General features: G+C 40.7%; 1 protein-coding gene across 1 annotated transcript; it reads right to left on the reverse strand.

The window, feature by feature from the left end:
- Positions 1-2,552: 2,552 nt before the first annotated feature.
- BRS3 (bombesin receptor subtype 3) lies at positions 2,553-6,813 on the reverse strand. Its single transcript, XM_005907899.2, has 3 exons — positions 6,380-6,813; positions 4,447-4,798; positions 2,553-2,966 (listed from the first exon to the last, which is right to left on the reverse strand). The coding sequence occupies exons 1-3, from the start codon at positions 6,811-6,813 to the stop codon at positions 2,553-2,555; spliced, it is 1,200 nt and encodes a 399-aa protein (XP_005907961.1).
- Positions 6,814-19,312: the final 12,499 nt, after the last annotated feature.

A 19,312-nucleotide genomic window follows, 5' to 3' on the forward strand; every position in this document is an offset into this window, starting at 1 on the left:
TGAAACTCCAGGACTGGAATGTAGATAGGCTATACAAGCGGCTGCTGGACCCAGGAACCCAGAACCCAGTCAGCTGGCTTCTCCCTGACTGTCCTCTTCATCCTTCTCTTGTTCTCTGTGAAGGGTGATCTCAGTATTCCTGGCATAATAGGCCACCAGCTTCTTGGTGTATAAAAATTAATTAATCTACAAAAGCAGAGACTACCTGGCCAGAGAAGTCACCTACCTGGCCTAGGAAGTCTTTCTGGAAAATGACTGAGTTATACCAAACGAGGTTTTTTTTTTTTTTTTAATGGCCCATTCAGGATCACTCTGTTGGGGAATTTGCCTCTCCCCATTTTCTTTAATCCCAAGATTTAGTGGAAATCAAAGTAACTCCTTTTGACAAAGTGATGGATCCTTGACTTAAGATGGTTATAATTGCAGAAATTATTTAAACCCAAATTTGCTATTGTCAGTAGGAATGTTTTGTGGTACTATCAACCTCAGTGACAAAGACAAAGACTTAATCTAAGTTTGTGACTTTGTTTTCCTGCTTTGTCGCAGGAAAAAAATATTATGGTCCATTATTCTAAGTCTTGGGTCAGGGCAGACCCTGAGTAAAATTGGAAGTATACAAAATTTATTTTGCATGTGTCCTCCCCCACCCCACCCGCAATTTGGGAGCCTGTCCAAAAAAAAAAAAAGAAAGAAACATTCCATAGTAGCTTTTCTGAACACAATAGTCAGTGTGAAACAAACTGTGGATTTCCTGTAAGGTTAGCTCTGACAAGGATAATCTGTTTGTTTGTTTGTTTTTAAAGACCACCCCCTCCAAAACAAAAAGCAAAGCCATGCATTTTAATCCCCATTAAATCAATTTCTATCAGATCCCTAAGTTACCTAGGGATTACTCAGGATGAAAAAATCAAAGTTCTTCAAGCTCTAGTTTTATCAACTGCTAAAAAGCTTGCTTAGCTTTTATTATCTGGTACTTTTGTGAAGTTATTTCTAAAATGTTATTCTTAGAGTAAACGTGTAATTTTTACCCAGAGTAAGGAAAATAGTAAAATATTTTGGAATTTGGGAACTTGAAAATACCCTTTGGAGTTAAAATGCATTCTCAGTGATATTCTGTTAGAAGTACTGTTTTTAGAATATAAAGCTACACAAAGTCATTGAAAACTTTATTTCATATTTATTTTTCTTCCCACTTATTACAACATCCATCTCAAAACAATATAAAGACAATTCTAACACCCCTACTTTAAGTAAACCAATTTTGCTTAAATGTAAAGTCTAGTGTTAATATTATATCCCCTTTACAAGCCACGTCTTTAAGCAAAAATTCACAGTTACACAAGCCATTTAAGGAAAGCTCAAAGCTATCAAAAGCACACCCCAAAATCAAGTTCTTGAAAATACAAATTTAACTATCGACAGTTAAAGGCTTTAATTTGCCCCAAGAAAATATTTTCTGAAGCCACAGATCTAAAACTGACACATCTATTGATAAGTTTTTTGAAATAATATTTATTATAACTTTATAGCGTTAGCAAGTAGGAACAGAGGATAGAAAATCAGAACCTTCAATCTGATTTCCAAGGGCAGAGATTAATTAGGTCACACTTATTAGAGGACTTAGGCACACATCAGGTTTAAGATAGTCAAGCAGAAAGATGATCTGATAACAACTAAACACCCAGGTGTTAGGGATTTCACGTGGTACTTCTGCATTTTTTAGAGAGAGGGCACTGCTTACCAGAAAGAAATGAATTTTCTCAAAGGATGAATTTCAGACAGTGACAACCTTGCAGACTTTTTGACAGGGATCCTTCTTTGGAGCCCTCAAATTACGCTAAACATGGCCAGTGATTCTGCCTATGAAGGAGACAGGTTCTTCACAATATCTGTGAAAGATAACTTTGCCCAATTATCAGTCAATGGGAGTTGTAACTCCAGAACTCGCCTAAGTGAGTAAGTGCTGACCTAGTAAGGCAAACACCTAGCCCCAGATCCTTACTTAACACTGACCCCTCAACGCTGTCATTGCCATTGCACAGCTTTAGTTCCAATGGCGTAGAGATTAATGGAAAAGGGTAGTCAAGAACAAATTGTGTGAAATTTTATTTTTTAAGACTTCATTTTTTTTTAAGAAAATTGCAGAAGAGATGTTTTACCTCTCTTTGATCCCCTTTTCATATACAAAGTATAATCTCTAGATTTACACCACATAATAAACACAAACACAGTTTTATGTAAATCACAAGAGTATATGAGAAATTATAAGCATCGGAGATGTGATGGAAGGTTTTTAAGTGCCATGTGTACTTCCTATTTGGCCTCTGACATAGACAAATGTGTCACTATACCTAGTGGGGCTCCATTTTATTTAGAAAGCCCAGTAATGTTAATGCTTGTACATTGAAGAAAACTATGATTTGTCCAATCCTTTCCTCCTAAGATTTCACCACAATTTACAAGCCATTGAAGTCCTGACACCATATACCTACACATAGCTCAGGGTTGAACAGACACTCTGGGAGGAAAAAATACCATTTTTAATTGAAAAGCTAGACTCTGTCATCTTCCTTCTTCACACTGCAGCCAGTGAATAGGGACACACTAATTTCGGACATCTGAGTGGTTGCAGCACCCGGGACCCTTCCCATCACTGCTAGGTTGTCAAGAGGGGTATTAGCAGCGGAAGCGTCAGGCACCCCTGCCTTGCAACAGAATAACTGAGCTTTAAAATGCTGCTGGAAGGTATTGCTCAGCCAGTAAAGAGCAAAGGGGTTTACACAAGAATTGCTGAAAGCCAGAATCCGAGAGATGATGGTGACAATTAAGTGAACGGTAGAGGAGTCCGTATAGTTTTGAGAAGTGAATGAGCGGTAGAGATACAGAAGGTGATTCGGCAACCAGCAGAGAGCAAAGAGAGCCACCAGCACCAGAACTGTTCTGGCAATTCGCTTCCGGGATTCAATCTATAGAGAGAAGAAAAATGACAGCAACAACAACCAAAAACCAAGAACCCATCGACAAAACAAACAAAACACACCCAAAAGAAAACATTGAGCTGGCAGAGATTTTAAAAAGCCATTTTCTAGATTAACTGAGAAATTTATAGTTAACAGGCTGGTGTCTCTTTGCACAGGCAAGTGTGGGAAGGCAGCCTGTGGCTCTAGAATACAGCAAGTGAATTGACATAGTAACCTGTGATGTTGGTCTCTGATTAGCTCTAATTCAGACTCCTATCCCTGGTTTTGAGATACTCTAGGGTGTCTCTAACTATCTCAAGGAGTGTTGTGGAACCATTGAAGATTTAATTTTATTAAGAAGTAAATGCTGTACAAAACTGTTTTAACTGCATCAGCAGAGGCTGACTAAGTTTGAACAGTCTTCTGGGGATTGTGAAAGTTGACAAACTTGTACCTAAAATTATTTTTAATGTATAGGAATTCTCCCCATATAGTCAGGGGAATAAAAACCAATGTGCCATCCTTCATATATGAAAATAATCCTACCTACACCTCTTAATAAGAGAAATGACCCAAATGAAGTGCAGACATTGCCTGTAGTCACAGATAGAGCAAAGAAAACTGTTCACGTGGGCATGAAAATGCAACTTTATAAAATAGTGAATAAATAAATAGAATACAACTGTAGCCTCCTGAGCACCACTGTTGAACCAACTGAAAGGACTAGCTTGAAAAAAAGCACTGAGCTCTCCATGTACTGGTCAAGAGGTAAATGGAATCATCTCCCACCCAAGAAAGATAGAAATCCTGTTGGTTTTTTTTTTTTTAATTAAGTGGAACAATGTTTTGCCAATATTCTTTTTATTCCATTCATATTTATGAGAGCAGAGCACACCTGGGTCTTGCAATGGCCTTAATCAAGCTACTGTGAGTCACTGTGTTCTCTTGCCACTGGCGCTGGGTCCCTCGAGACCCCCTGCCCCCAGTCTGCTCATCTGTGTGTAAGTGGTTTGCATTGAATAATGTTATGGCTTCTTGTCAGTTCTACCATCCTGCGTTTTTCTATCATTCTGTTACACTTTCTAAAACAAAAGATGCTTCACTTTATAGTCTCACCTTGTGTGATGTTTCTCACTGTTCTATGGGGTGATTTTTGACTTACCCCAAACTTCAGCTGCCCCTTTTCTAATAATAACAGTCCTACCATTTACTGAACATTTACTGTGCAGTAGGAACTATGTTAAGCATTTCATATATATCATCCAGTCCTCATTTTCATTTTATACATGAGGAAAGTGAGGCTCAGAGAGGTTAAGTAGCTTGCTCAAGATTGTTCAGCTGGTATGGAATTAAATCCTGGGTCTGACAGACTCCAGAGCCCAGGATCATAGCAAAAATATGATTCCGCTATTGTATTTATTGTCCAAAGGTGCAAAAGGAGGCATTTCCCTTCTAAATACACGCATGAGTGCTGATGAATACATACCTGCTTGCGGGCATGGCTTTGTTCCTCAGTAGGTATGTTCAAGGTGCTTTTGTAAAGAGTTCTAGCAATCAGAGAGTAATAGACAGAGATAATCGAAAGTGGAATAATGTAGAATACTAAGAAGCACAGCAGAGAATGTATCTCTTGCAGGAGCCTCTCAGAAACAGGGTAAGAGGCACACACTTTAAATGTTACATTTTTGTCAGGATCTTGAAAAGTATATACATTTGAAAATATAGCCTCCGGTAGAGCAATGATCATAGACATGATCCAGATGCAGCCAGCTTTGGCACAGGTCTTCAGGATGGCATTTGGGGGCTGACGCTCCAAGGGCTTCACAACTGCCTTGTATCTAGAAACATATAATCACAGCAAAAGGCAAAATCAATATCAAAATGACAGAATCTAAAAATTAGAAGTGACCTTAGTGATCATCCAGTTGTACCTCCTATCCATATGTATATAACCAAGTCAACATTAACCAGCTGAAATTGGCTAGGATTTCCAATACACATAATACATCCCAGTAATTTTTATTTATGCTAATCACTTTTTCCTTTTATTCACTGTTGAGATAGTCCAGGTTTGCAATTTATATGCTTTTCTTGTAGATCCTCTATTTAGGGCAAATAAATATTTTTTGGGCATGATTTTGTGTGTGATGGAGAGTAATTCATTACCTGTGTATTACCTTAAGTGTTCTAAAAGACTTCAATTTTAAGTAAGTGACTGATATTAAATCTAATTCTCCTTTCTTCATGAGTGAGCAGTCATCAACCTTACTAGAAAAGAATTCTATGAGTTTATGCTGAAAAGAGGAGAGGGTTAATTTCTTCCCTGTTCAAATGCTAATTTCTTGCCCAAGCCAATCTGTAGGTAGTTTCGGGGCAAGGCAAGGGTGAAACTGAAAAAACCCTATACCCATGCAAAGATGCCTCCTTATTCTGACAAATCTACCTCAAAATCTATATAGCCTTTAAGTAAATCTGTCCTCAAACAGAATATAAAACCAGTCAAAGAAAAACTCCATAAAAGACACAAGGAAAGCTTTTCTTCCTCTCAGATCCTGGAATCTGAAGAAGCTTTTCCTTCTGGTACTGCCAGACATTGATTACTTACCAGCTTCTTGCAGGCTTTTTAAAGCATCATCTTAAACATTTGGAGCCTTAATTTTTTATGCTTTCATAGTTATTATTCTACAATAGGCGCACAGAAAAACACAGTACTTAGGCTGAAAATATCCTAACAGAGTCCAAACACCCTGACTGCCAGAGGTTCTCACACACTCCATTCATACAGCTCTAAAAGTCAACCGGGATTAATTTATGTCTCTGGAAACGAGAATGTCATTGAACGCCTATAGAAAAAAACAAATACAATTAAGTCACGACATTATACTGAGTTACCAGGAAGCCAAAAGCCTCACCGTTTTTTCACCATTAATTAATTTGATTCATTTCAAGTAAATTACATGCATGTATCTTTTTTTACCATTCTTCCGGTAGACAGTAATGTATATGCAGTCAATTTCACACCTATGCTGATGTTTTAATGTTGACAATATTGCACCACTAGGCTGCACTAATGTATAAAGCATAAATTGTTTTTCTTTTTCACCTGGAACAATTTGCCTTAATAAATTGAGGGGAGGGGGGAGACCGTTCGGTATTCTTTCAAACAAACAATTACAGTTCAAAGAAAATAAACGATCCCCGAAGCACACAGTTTCAATCTCTCCTCTAATGCTAACACAGAAATTTTTACATTCTCATATCAACTTTTATTTAAAATGCCTCCCGATTTCCCAATCTTACATCCCGATTACAGAGTGTGAGAAAAGCAGCAGAGTAGCCAGTGAACGCTACATACAAGCTTTCCTTTCTTTTTGTCTTATTTCACATCCTGGCAAATAGAACTGAGAAAAGAAACCCACCTGTCAGCACTGAGAATTGTTAACGTGAACACTGATACACCGACAGAAGTGAGCCGGATGAAAGAGAGCACCTTACATCCAATTCTTCCGAACAGCCATCCCTCTGCCAGGTAGTGGGTTGCATCGACTGGCACACAAGTTAGCAGAAGTAAAAGATCTCCAAAAGCCAGGCTGGTGATGAAAATGTTGGGAACTGTTTGCATGGATTTGGTCTTGAAAAAGACTTTGATGAGAATAGCATTTCCAAGGATGCCCACTGAAATGATCACGGCATAAGTGATATAGATGGCACACAATGCTTCTATTCCTGGAGAGTTGTCTCCGGTCCTTCTTTTATTTGTGGAATCATTAGGGACGACGGAGCTCGATAATTCTGTGTCATTTGTGGTTGAAATTAAAGTCTGATTAGGTGACTGAGGCTGCCTTTGAGACATTTCTTCTAAAGCCAATGCCTTGAATATTTCTTCTGCTCAGTTCAAATGTAGTTGATTGTCACGTCTAATGCCTACGTCTAGTAATGAGATGGTAGAGGAACAGAGCAGAATGGCAGGCAAATCCAAGACACTCAGATACTCCTTTCCTTCAGTTGTTCTGTGTCTCCCAGCATGCTTGGCTAAATGCTTACTGATCTGGCACTAGAGGGTGGGAGGTGGAGGAGTTTTATTGACAGTTTTATTTCATGACGTTTCCATGACAGAAGGAGGGGGTATGGGAAATGCTCTGCAGTTGCTTATTCTTTCCTGTTGGGGAGTCTTAGGACTACCCAGGTGTTATTAAATAATACTTATTGTTTACTAGAATCACTCCGCTTCCATACCTAGCCACGAAGATCTGTATGGATTTTGTCAATTTTCATCCTTTTTTCTGCATTCAGCAGGTGGCCTAGTGTGCTCTCTTTTACAGGAAATAAACATGTATGTCCCCTGAAGCACAAACTTGAATCCACTCCTCCAGGTTTAATATCAAAGAGGTGCTGAAGCAACAAATCATGTCACAACCAAGGAGGGATAATTCAGGTGACCTGGGCTTATCACCTGATTCTGACACATGGTAATTCCCAATCCTGCATATTACCAGGGCCCTGATACACAATATCAAAGCAACCTTTAAGAGATGCCAAATCCAGGCAAACCACCAGTTGCTTTGTCTCTAAATGTCCTAATAAAACACCATTTACTGTTTGACTTGCTGTTTTAATGCCATGTATTTTTGTAAATGTTGTTTAGGGTGTCTCCCTTTAGAAATGGTTAAAAAGGAACCTGCCTGGTTGCAAAACAAAACAATGGAGAATACAACTCAAGGTTCTGACGCAAAAGGACTTGTAAGAATGAAAATCATTCTTTTCAAGTGAGGGAATGCCTCAGGCTATTCTAGAGGTTGGGCATGTAGACAATGTTTACATTAACCCAAGAAAGCAGAAAATAAAAGCAATCCTCATAGTACCAGCAAGAAATGCCCCTTGTTACAGAAAATGTATGTGATTTCTGTGTGTATATGAGGGGTGGGGGTTGTTTGACAGTGGAAGGCCAGCAGTTTAAAGGCATTGGATAATATTACCTGCTCAGAAATATTCTGTGAAATGATCAAACTCAGAGGATAATCTCTCAGCTAGAAGAAACTTTTTGTAGTAAGGTGCTTATAAATATATCTAGATCAGAATCAGTCTGGAAAGTGATATGACAGACAGTAATATATGTGGTTAGCCAATGAACAGCAGTAGCAAACAAAGATTGCTTTTATACTGACAGAATAATAAGCATGATAAATTCTACAGGGAAAGTGAATTGGGTGAATAGAATCAATTACCTGGTTAATTTGAACAACCTAAACCACACCTATTCTCCACCCCCTTATGAAATTATCCTCATAGCTTGAATTACCCAGTGAAATAACTGTTTTTGATGGGAAAGAGGGGGAGATGTTTGGATAAACCCAAACCCCTGAACTTTGATGTATATCAGTTCAGTTCAGTTCAGTCGCTGAGTCCTGTCCGACTCTTTGCGACCCCATGAACTGCAGCACGCCAGGCCTCCCTGTCCATCACCAACTCCCAGAGTTCACTCAAACTCATGTCCATCGAGTCAGTGATGCCATCCAGCCATCTCATCCTCTGTCGTCCCCTTCTCCTCCTTCCCACAATCTCTCCCAGCATCAGAGTCTTTTCCAATGAGTCAACTCTTCACATGAGGTGGCCAAAGTATTGGAGTTTCAGCTTTAGCATCAGTCCTTCCAAAGAACACCCAGGACTGATCTCCTTTAGAATGGATTGGTTGGATCTCCTTGCAGTCCAAGGGACTCTCAAGATTCTTCTCCAATACCACAGTTCAAAAGCATCAATTCTTCAGCGCTCAGCTTTCTTCACAGTCCAACTCTCACATCCATACATGACCACTGGAAAAACCATAACCTTGACTAGATGGACCTTTGTTGGCAAAGTAATGTCTCTGCTTTTCAATATGCTATCTAGGTTGGTCATAACTTTCCTTCCAAGGAGTAAGCGTCTTTTAATTTCATGGCTGCAGTCACCATCTGCAGTGATTTTGGAGCCCAAAAAAATAAAGTCTGACACTGTTTCCACTGTTTCCCCATCTATTTCCCATGAAGTGATGGGACCAGATGCCATGATCTTCGTTTTCTGAATGTTGAACTTTAAGCCAACTTTTTCACTCTCCTCTTTCACTTTCATCAAGAAGCTTTTTAGTTCCTCTTCACTTTCTGCCATAAGGGTGGTGTCATCTGCATATCTGACGTTATTGATATTTCTCCCGGCAATCTTGATTCCAGCTTGTGCTTCTTCCAGCCCAGCGTTTCTCATGATGTACTCTGCATAGAAGTTAAATAAACAGGGTGACAATATACAGCCTTGACGTACTCCTTTTCCTATTTGGAACCAGTCTGTTGTTCCATGTCCAGTTCTAACTGTTGCTTCCTGACCCGCATATCAGTTTCTCAAGAGGCAGGTCAGGTGGTCGGATATTCCCCTCTCTTTCAGAATTTTCCACAGTTTATTGTGATCCACACAGTCAAAGGCTTTGGCATAGATGTATATACCCTTAAGTAATTTCATGCACTGGGTTCACTCTTTAAGATCCGCTCTACAAAAAATGGCTCTCCATTGTATCATTCATCTGTTGATGGACATCTAGGTTGCTTCCTTGTCCTTGCTATTGTAAATATTGCTGCAATGAACACTGGGGTAGATGTGTCTTTTAGAATTGTAATTTTCTCAGGTATACGGGCAGTAGTGGGATTGCTGGGTCACATGGTAGATTTGGACTTCTCAGGTGGCGCTAGCGGTAAAGAACCCACCTACCAATGCAGGAGACATAGAAGACCCGGATTTGATCCCTGGGTTGGGGAGATCCCTTGGAGGAGGGCATGGCAACAACCCACTCCAGGATTCTTCCCTGGAGCATCCCATGGACAGAGGAGCCTGGTGGGCTATAGTCCATGGGGTTGCAAAGAGTTGGACACGACTGAAGTGATTTAGCATGCAGCATGGCAGATTTATTCCTAGCTTTTTTTAAGGAATCTCCAAAATGTTCTCCGTAGTGGCTATATCAGTCTACGTTCCCACCAACAGTACTAGAGGGTTCCCTTTTCTCCGTATTTTCTCCTGCATTTATTGTTTTTAGATTTTTTGATGATGGCCATTCTGAGTGGTGTGAGGTGATACCTCATTGTAATTTTGATTTCCATTTCTCTAATAATGAGTGATATTGAGCATCTTTTCCTGTGTTTATCGGCCATCTGTATGTCTTCTTTGGAGAAATATCTGTCTAGGTCTTCTGCCTGTTTTTTGACTGGGTTTGTTTTTCTGACATTGAGCTCTATGTGCTGCTTATACATTTTGGAGTTTAACCCTTTGTCAGTTGTTGTGTTTACAGATATTTTCCCCCATTCTGAAGGGAATATTACTCAGCTATAAAAAGGAATGAATTTAAGTCAGCTGTAGTGACGTGGATGAAACTAGAGCCTCTTATGCAGAGTGAAAAGAGAAAAACAAGTATTGTATATTAACATAATATAAGGAGTCTAGAAGAGTGGTACTGATGAACCTAGTACAGAACGGACTTGTGGACGCAGCTGGAGAAGGTGAGGAACCGAGAAGGGAGGAATTGAGAAAGTAGCATCAGCATATACACACTATCATGTGTGAAATAGTAGGAAATTGATCAATAATGCAGGGAGCCCAGCCTGGTGCTCTGTGATGACCTAGATGGGTGGGATGGGGAGAATGGAGGGAGGCTTGGGAGGGAAGGGACATATCTGGTGGCTCAGATGGTAAAGAATCTGCCTGCAATGCAGAAGACCCAGGTTTGATCCCTGGATCGGTAAGATCCCCTGGAGAAGGGAATGGCAATCCACTCCAGTAGTCTTGCCTGGAGACTACCATGGACAGAGGAGCCTGGTGAGCTACACGGGGTCACAGAGAGTTGGACACAACTGAGTGACTAACCCTTTCACGTGTGTGTGTATATGCATGTATATATATATATATATATATATTTGTGTTGGTTTCTGCCATACAACAACATGAATTAGTCATAATTATATATACATATATATTACTTATTATATGGCAAAAACCAACACAAAATTGTAAAGCAATTTTTCAACTATTAAAAAATAAATAAATACAAAAGAAAGCAGCTTTTTATATTGTCCACATCTTGTTCTCACAAAGCTAATGATAAAATCTCTTTGGGATTCCTACATAGCATTTCACAGAGCCAACAGTATCCCCCAATTCACACTTCAGCTGATGGCTGCACAGCACTGTTTAGTAAAAAACAAACCCTTGTGTGTGAGTTTTAAAATTACCTGAATTCCAAAGATCTCAGGCACACTTGCCTCGGATTGCAGCCACCAGTGTGTCTTCCCTCCTTCCTCTGCCCTCTGTTCTGAAGAGGTCAGGAGAGAGCAAGAATGTCCAGGGTGCTGCTGGTTTTTTGGGCTCTCTAGAATTCCAGAATTCCAGCAGATCAGAGATGGAAGTGATCTTAGACATGATGACAACAAATCCTAAATTTTTTTCAGAGGCAAAAATGAGGTTCAGAGGGGGACAGTATCTCATGCAAGGTCACACAAGCATTCTGTAGCAGAGCTAACATGAAAACAAGTTCCCTCTGGATTCTGAAAGTTTAAAAATCAATGTCAAGTGCTGAAAACCCCTCAGCTCCTGACCATGAGCCATATTTTCTCATTTACATTGTGGACTTAGGTTTTCCATGTGTTTTGTTAACTAAAGAATAAGAGATCTCCAGGCTAACAAATCATGATAGATACTCTAAATGCATCTACTTATGCTTTATTGACTATGCCAAATCTTTGAATATGTTCGGTTCAGTTCAGTTCGGTTGCTCAGTCATGTCTGACTCTTTGCCATCCCATGGACTGCAGCATGCCAGGCCTCCCAGTCCATCATCAACTCCTGGAATTTACTCAAACTCATGTCCATTGAGTCGGTGACGCCGTCCAACCATCTCATCCTCTGTCGTCCCCTTCTCCAACTGCCTTCAATCTTTCCCAGCATCAGGGTCTTTTCAAGTGACTCAGTTCTTCACATCAGGTGGCCAAAGTATTGGAGTTTCAGCTTCAACATCAGTCCTTCCAATGAATATTCGGAACTGATTTCCTTTAGGATAGACTTATTGGACCTCCTTGCAGTCCAAGGGACTCTCAAGAGTCTTCTCCAACACCACACTTCAAAAGCATCAATTCTTCAGCACTCAGCTTTCTTTATGGTCCAACTCTCACATCCATACAGGACTATCGGAAAAACCATAGCCTTATCTAGAGGGACCTTTGTTGGCAAAGTAATGTCTCTGCTATTTAATATACTATCTAGGTTGGCCATAACTTTTCCCCAAGGAGTAAGGATCTTTTAATTCCATGGTTGCAGTCACCATCTGTAGTGATTTTGGAGCCCAAAAAAATAAAGTCAGCCACTGTTTCCACTGTTTCCCCATATATTTCCCATGAAGTGATGGGCCCAGATGCCATGATCTTTGTTTTCTGAATGTTGAGTTTTAAGCCAACGTTTTCACTCTCCTCTTTCACTTTCATCAAGAGGCTCTTTAGTTCTTCCCTTTCTGCCATAAGGGTGGTGTCATCTGCATATCTGAGGTGATTGATATTTCTCCCAGCAATCTTGATTCCAGCTTGTGCTTCCTCCAGCCAAGCGTTTCTCATGATGTACTCTGCATGTAAGTTAAATAAGCAGGGTGACAATATACAGCCTTGATGTACTCCTTTTCCTATTTGGAACCAGTCTGTTGTTCCATGTCCAGTTCTAACTGTTGCTTCCTGACATGCATACAGATTTCTCAAGAGGCAGGTCAGGTGGTCTGGTATTCCCATCTCTTTCAGAATTTTCCACAGTTTATTGTGATCCACCCAGTCAAAGGTTTTGGCATAGTCAATAAAGCAGAAATAGATATTTTTCTGGAACTCTCTTGCTTTTTCAATTATCCAACAGGTGTTGGCAATTTGATCTCTGGTTCCTCTGCCTTTTCTAAATCCAGCTTGAATATCTGGAAGTTCACAGTTCACGTATTGTTGAAGTTTGGCTTGGAGAATTTGGAGCGTTACTTTACTAGCGTGTGAGATGAATGCAATTGTGCAGTAGTTTGAGCATTCTTTGGCATTGCCTTTCTTTTGGATTGGAATGAAAACTGACCTCTTCCAGCCCTGTGGCCACTGCTGAAGTTTCCAAATTTGCTGGCATATTGAGTGCAGCACTTTCACAGCATCATCTTTGAAATAGCTCAACTGAAATTCCATCACCTCCACTAGCTTTGTTCATAGTGATGCTTCCTAAGGCCTGCTTGACTTTTCACTCCAGGATGTCTGGCTCTAGGTGAGTGATCACACCATCGTGATTATCTGGGTCGTGAAGATTATTTTTATATAGGTCCTCTGTGTATTCTTGCCACCTCTTCTTAGTATCTTCTGCTTCTGTTAGGTCCATACCATTTCCGTCCTTTATCGAGCCCATCTTCGCATGAAATGTTCCCTTGGTATCTTTAATTTCCTTGAAGAGATCTCTAGTCATTCCCATTGTATTGTTTTCCTCTGTTTCTTTGCATTGATCGCTGAGGAAGGTTTTCTTATATCTCCTGGCTAGTCTTTGGAACTCTGCATGCAGATGGGTATATCTTTCCTTTTATCCTTTGCTTTTTGCTTCTCTTCTTTTCACAGCTGTTCATAAGGCCTCCTCAGACAGCCATTTTGCTTTATTGCATTTCTTTTTCTTCAGGATGGTCTTGATCCTTGTCTCCTGTACAGTGTCATGAACCTCTGTCCATAGTTCATCAGGCACTCTGTCTATCAGATCTAGTCCCTTAAATCTATTTCTCACTTTCACTTTATAATCGTTAGGGATTCGATTTAGGTCATACCTGAATGGTGTAGTGGTTTTCCCTACTTTCTTCAATTTAAGTCTGAATTTGGCAATAAAGAGTTCATGAAGTGAGCCACAGTCAGCTCCCAGCCTCGTTTTTGCTGACTGTATAGAGCTCCTCCATCTTTGGCTACAAAGAATATAATCAATCTGATTTTGGTGTTGACCATCTGGTGATGTCCATGTGTAGAGTCTTCTCTTGTGTTGTTGGAAGAGGGTGTTTGCTATGACCAGTGCATTCTCTTGGCAAAACTCTATTAGCCTTTGCCCTGCTTCATTCTATACTCCAAGGCCAAATTTGCCTGTTACTCCAGGTATTTCTTGACTTTTTAATTTTACATTCCAGTCCTCTATAATGAAAAGGACATCTTTTTTGGGTGTTAGTTCTAGAAGGTTTTGTAGGTCTTCACAGAACCATTCAACTTCAGCTTCTTCAGCATTACTGGTCAGGGCATAGACTTGGATTACCATGGTATTGAATGGTTTGCCTTGGAAACGAACAGAGATCATTCTGTCGTTCTTGAGACTGCATCCAAGTACTGCATTTCAGACTTTTTTGTTGCCTATGATGGCTACTCTATTTCTTCTAAGGGATTCTTACCCACAGTAGTAGATATAATGGTCATCTGAGTTAAATTCACCCATTCCAGGCCATCTTAGTTCACTGATTCCTAGAATGTCGACATTCACTCTTGCCATCTCCTGTTTGACCACTTCCAATTTACCTTGATTCATGGACCTAACATTCCAGGTTCCTATGCAATATTGCTCTTTACAGCATCGGACCTTGCTTCCTTCACCAGTCACATGCACAACTGGGTGTTGTTTTTGCTTTGGCTCCATCTCTGCATTCTTTCTGGAGTTGTTTCTCCACTGATCTCCAGTATCTCATTGGGCATCTACTGACTTGGGGAGTTCATCTTTCAGTGTCCTATCTTTTTGCCTTTTCATACTGTTCATGGGGTTCTCAAGACAAGAATACTGAAGTGGTTTGCTATTCCCTTCTCCAGTGGACCACATATTGTCAGAAATCTCTACCATGACCTGTCTGTGTGGATCACAAGAAACTGTGGAAAATTCTTAAAGAGATGGGAATACCAGACCACCTGATCCGCTCTTGAGAAATCTATAGGCAGGTCAAGAAGCAACAGTTAGAACTGGTCATGGAACAACAGATCGCTTGCAAATCGGGAAAGGAGTAGGTCAAGGCTGTATATCGTCATCCTGCTTATTTAACTTATATGCAGATTACATCATGAGAAACGCTGGACTGGATGAAGCACAAGCTGAAATGAAGATTTCCAGGAGAAATTTCAATAACCTCAGATATGCCGATGACACCACCCTTATGGCAGAAAGGGAAGAACTAAAGAGCCTCTTGATGAAAGTGAAAGAGGAGAGTAAAAAAGTTGGCTTAAAGTTCAACATTCAGAAAACTAAGATCATGCCATCTGGTCCCATCACTTCATGGGAAATATATGGGGAACAGTGGAAACAGTGGCAGACTTTATTTTTTGGGGCTCCAAAATCACTGCAGATGGTGATTGCAGTCATGAAATAAAAAGACACTTACTCCTTGGAAGAAAAGTTATGACCAAACTAGATAGTATATTAAATAGCAGAGACATTACTTTGCCAACAAAGGTCCCTCTAGTCAAGGCTATGGTTTTTCCGATAGTCATGTATGGATGTGAGAGTTGGACCATAAAGAAAGCTGAGTGCTGAAGAATTGATGCTTTTGAAGTGTGGTGTTGGAGAAGACTCTTGAGAGTCCCTTGGACTGCAAAGAGGTCCAACCAGTCAATCCTAAAGGAAATCAGTCCCAAATATTCATTGGAAGGACTGATATTGAAGCTGAATCTCTAATACTTTGGCCACTTGATGCAAAGAACTGAGTCACTTGAAAAGACCCTGATGCTGGGAAAGATTGAAGGCAGTTGGAGAAGGGGATGACAGAGGATGAGATGGTTGGATGGCATCACCAACTCAATGGACATGAGTTTGAGTAAATTCCAGGAGTTGGTGATGGACTGGGAGGCCTGGTGTGCTGCAGTCCATGGGGTCACAAAGAAATGAAAACAACTGAGCAACTGAACTGAACTTTACCCTGTAATTCACCCACAAAGCATAACCATGTCTAGTTAATTGTTTGTAGTTCAAGTTGCAAGGCACTTAGCCTGTACAAGATGATTAAGTCCCTTTTTGTTTGTTTTTAGTATACAATAGGTCAATCTTATCATCCAAGATTTTCAAAATCAACTTCTTGGTTGTAGATTTGTTGCGTAGTCACTCAGTTGTGTCTGACACTTTGCAACCCCGTGGACTGTAGCCCACCAGGCTCTTCTGTCCATTGGATTCTCCTGGCAAGAATACTGGAGTGGGTTGCCATTTACACATTGAACAAATAAATTACTGATCTTCTAAAGTTAGCTTTCATGGTTTCACACCAATTCAGTTAATGTTAGCAAAATCTTAAAAAAATCTCCATGGAACTGGGAATCTAAGGGTGCTGAAGAGATCTACTCCACCTCTAAAGTGGCAGCGAGAGGGATTAGAAGACAGTTGCTCAAGAGAGGCTGCAAATTTGACTCTAATGTCCTCAGTCATCGGTTAAACAGGAAAGGGGCTCTCACATTTTGGTCTGCCTCAGAATCGCCATTACTGCTACTGCTGCTACTGCTAAGTCGCTTCAGTCGTGTCCGACTCTGTGCGACCCCATAGACGGCCTCCTACCAGGCCCCCCGGTCCCTGGGATTCTCCAGGCAAGAACACTGGAGTGGGTTGCCATTTCCTTCTCCAATGCATGAAAGTGAAAAGTGAAAGTGAAGTTGCTCAGTCGTGTCCGACTCTTAGCGACCCCATGGACTGCAGCCTACCAGGCTCCTCCGTCCATGGGATTTTCCAGGCAAGAGTACTGGAGTGGGGTACCATTGCCTTCTCGCCATTAAGGCATGTCAAAACACAAATTGCTGGGTCTCATGTCCAGAATTTCTAATTTGATTGATCTGGGGTGGAGCCTGAGCATCTGTGTTTCTAACAGGTTCCTTGGTGATAACTGATTCTGCTGGTAGGAGACCACACTCTGAGAATTACTTAATACGATAGAAATTAAAATAATCCAGTTGTCCAGCTGAGACCAAAAAGAGATTTCTGTGGGTCTTCATTAAAGAAAGAGGAATTCTGGACTTGCCTGGTGGTTCGGTGTATAAGAAGCTGCCTGACAATACAGGGGACACGGGTTCAAATCACTGGTCCGGGAAGATCCCACATGCCCCGAGGCAACCAAGCCCGTGTGCCACAACTACTGGGCCCACTCGCTGCAACTACTGAAGCCCGTGGGCCTAGAACCTGTGCTCTGCAACAAGCGAAGCCCCGCTCGGCACCACTAGAGAAAGCCTGCACAAAGCAGCTAAGACCTAGCACAGCCAAAAATACAGAAAAATCCATGTGCCACAATGAAAAGGTCCTGCTTCACGCACGGAAGATCCCATGTGCCACAACTAAGACCTGACATAGCCAAATAATTTTTTTTAATGGATAACAAACAAGGACCTACTGTAGAGTACAAGGAAGTGTGCTCAATATTATATAACAACCTAAATGGGAAAAGAATTTGAAAAAGGATACGTATATATGTATAACTGAATCACTTTGCTGTACACCTGAAAACTAACATTAACACTACATTGTTAATCAACTATATTCCAATATAAAATAAAAAGTTAAAGAAAGGTAAAAAAAAATAAATTTTATAAAAATAAAAAGGAATTCTGTGATGTGACAGATACTTCAAAAATCCTCCCTATGGGAGGGAACATATGTATACCTATGGCTGATTCTTGTTGATGTTTGACAGAAAACAACAAAATTCTGGAAAGCAATTATCCTTCAATTAAAAAATAAATAAATGAAAAAAAAGTCAAAGTGAAGTCGCTCAGTCATGTCTGACTCTTTGTGACCCCATGAACTGCAGCATGCCAGGCCTCCCTGTCCATCACCAACTCCCGGAGTTCATTCAAACTCACGCCCATCGAGTCGGTGATGCCATCCAGCCATCTCATCCTCTGTCGTCCCCTTCTCCTCCTGCCCTCAATCTCTCCCAGCATCAGAGTCTTTTGCAGTGAATCAACTCTTTGCATGAGGTGGCCAAAGTACTGGAGTTTCAGCTTTAGCATCAGTCCTTCCAAAGAACACCCAGGACTGATCTCCTTCAGAATGGACTGGTTGGATCTCCTTGAAGTCCAAGGGACTCTCAAGAGTCTTCTCCAACACCACAGTTCAAAAGCATCGATTCTTTGGCGCTCAGCTTTCTTCACAGTCCAACTCTCACATCCATACATGACCACTGGAAAAACCATAGCCTTGACTAGACGGACCTTTGTTGGCAACGTAATGTCTCTGCTTTTCAATATGCTATCTAGGTCGCTCATAACTTTCCTTCCAAAGAGTAAGTTTCTTTTAATTTCCTGGCTGCAGTCACCATCTGCAGTGATTTTGGAGCCCCCAAAAATAAAGTCTGACACTGTTTCCACTGTTTCCCCATCTATTTCCCATGAAGTGATGGAACCAGATGCCATGATCTTCGTTTTCCGAATGTTGAGCTTTAAGCCAACTTTTTCACTCTCCTCTTTCACTTTCATCAAGAGGCTTTTTAGTTCCTCTTCAGTTTCTGCCCTAAGGATGGTGTCATCTGCATATCTGAGGATACTGATATTTCTCCCGGCTATCTTGAGTCCAGCTTGTGCTTCTTCCAACCCAGCGTTTCTCATGATGTACTCTGCGTATAAGTTAAATAAGCAGGATGACAATATACAGCCTTGACGTACTCCTTTTCCTATTTGGAACCAGTCTGTTGTTCCATGTCCAGTTCTAACTGTTGCTTCCTGACCTGCATATAAGTTTCTCAAGAGGCAGGTCAGGTGGTCTGGTATTCCCATCTCTTTCAGAATTTTCCACAGTTTATTGTGATCCACACTGTCAAAGGCTTTGGCATAGTCAATAAAGCAGAAATAGATGTGTCTCAGCCCCAGGTAAACCACATCTAGTGAACCATTGGGTACCTGTGCTTAAATTTCTCAGGATTCTAGGGGTGATCTTCCTATGGGAGAAAGATGAAATGATTTAGCTTTTGGCCTATGACTCAAGCTCAAATTCTATCTACATATTTGACAAGTGAAAAATGAATAACTAGAATTCTCAATCTGTAAGTCCCAACAAGAGGTTCTCCTCTCCACTTTTTTAAAGCTCTTTGGCTGGGAAACAGGATGGATTTCTTTGTTATTAATTAACTGGGTTAGATCAACTTAAAGAGGACAAATTTGACTTGTGGGTGTATTTGGATCTACGTAATAGGGATTCCTGTCATCACAGAGTTCTCTGATGTCCTTCATAATTTCTTGCTCCAAAACATAATCACTCTAATTTCATATTTCAAGGGGAGACTACTATTCAGAGTGGCCTCTTCAGAGACAAGGTTAAAAAAAATGCAAATTATGCAACAGTAGGCTCTACAAAGAGCAGAAATTCCA

The sequence above is a fragment of the Bos mutus genome, chromosome X (assembly GCF_027580195.1).
Source record: "Bos mutus isolate GX-2022 chromosome X, NWIPB_WYAK_1.1, whole genome shotgun sequence".
NCBI lineage: Eukaryota > Metazoa > Chordata > Mammalia > Artiodactyla > Bovidae > Bos > Bos mutus.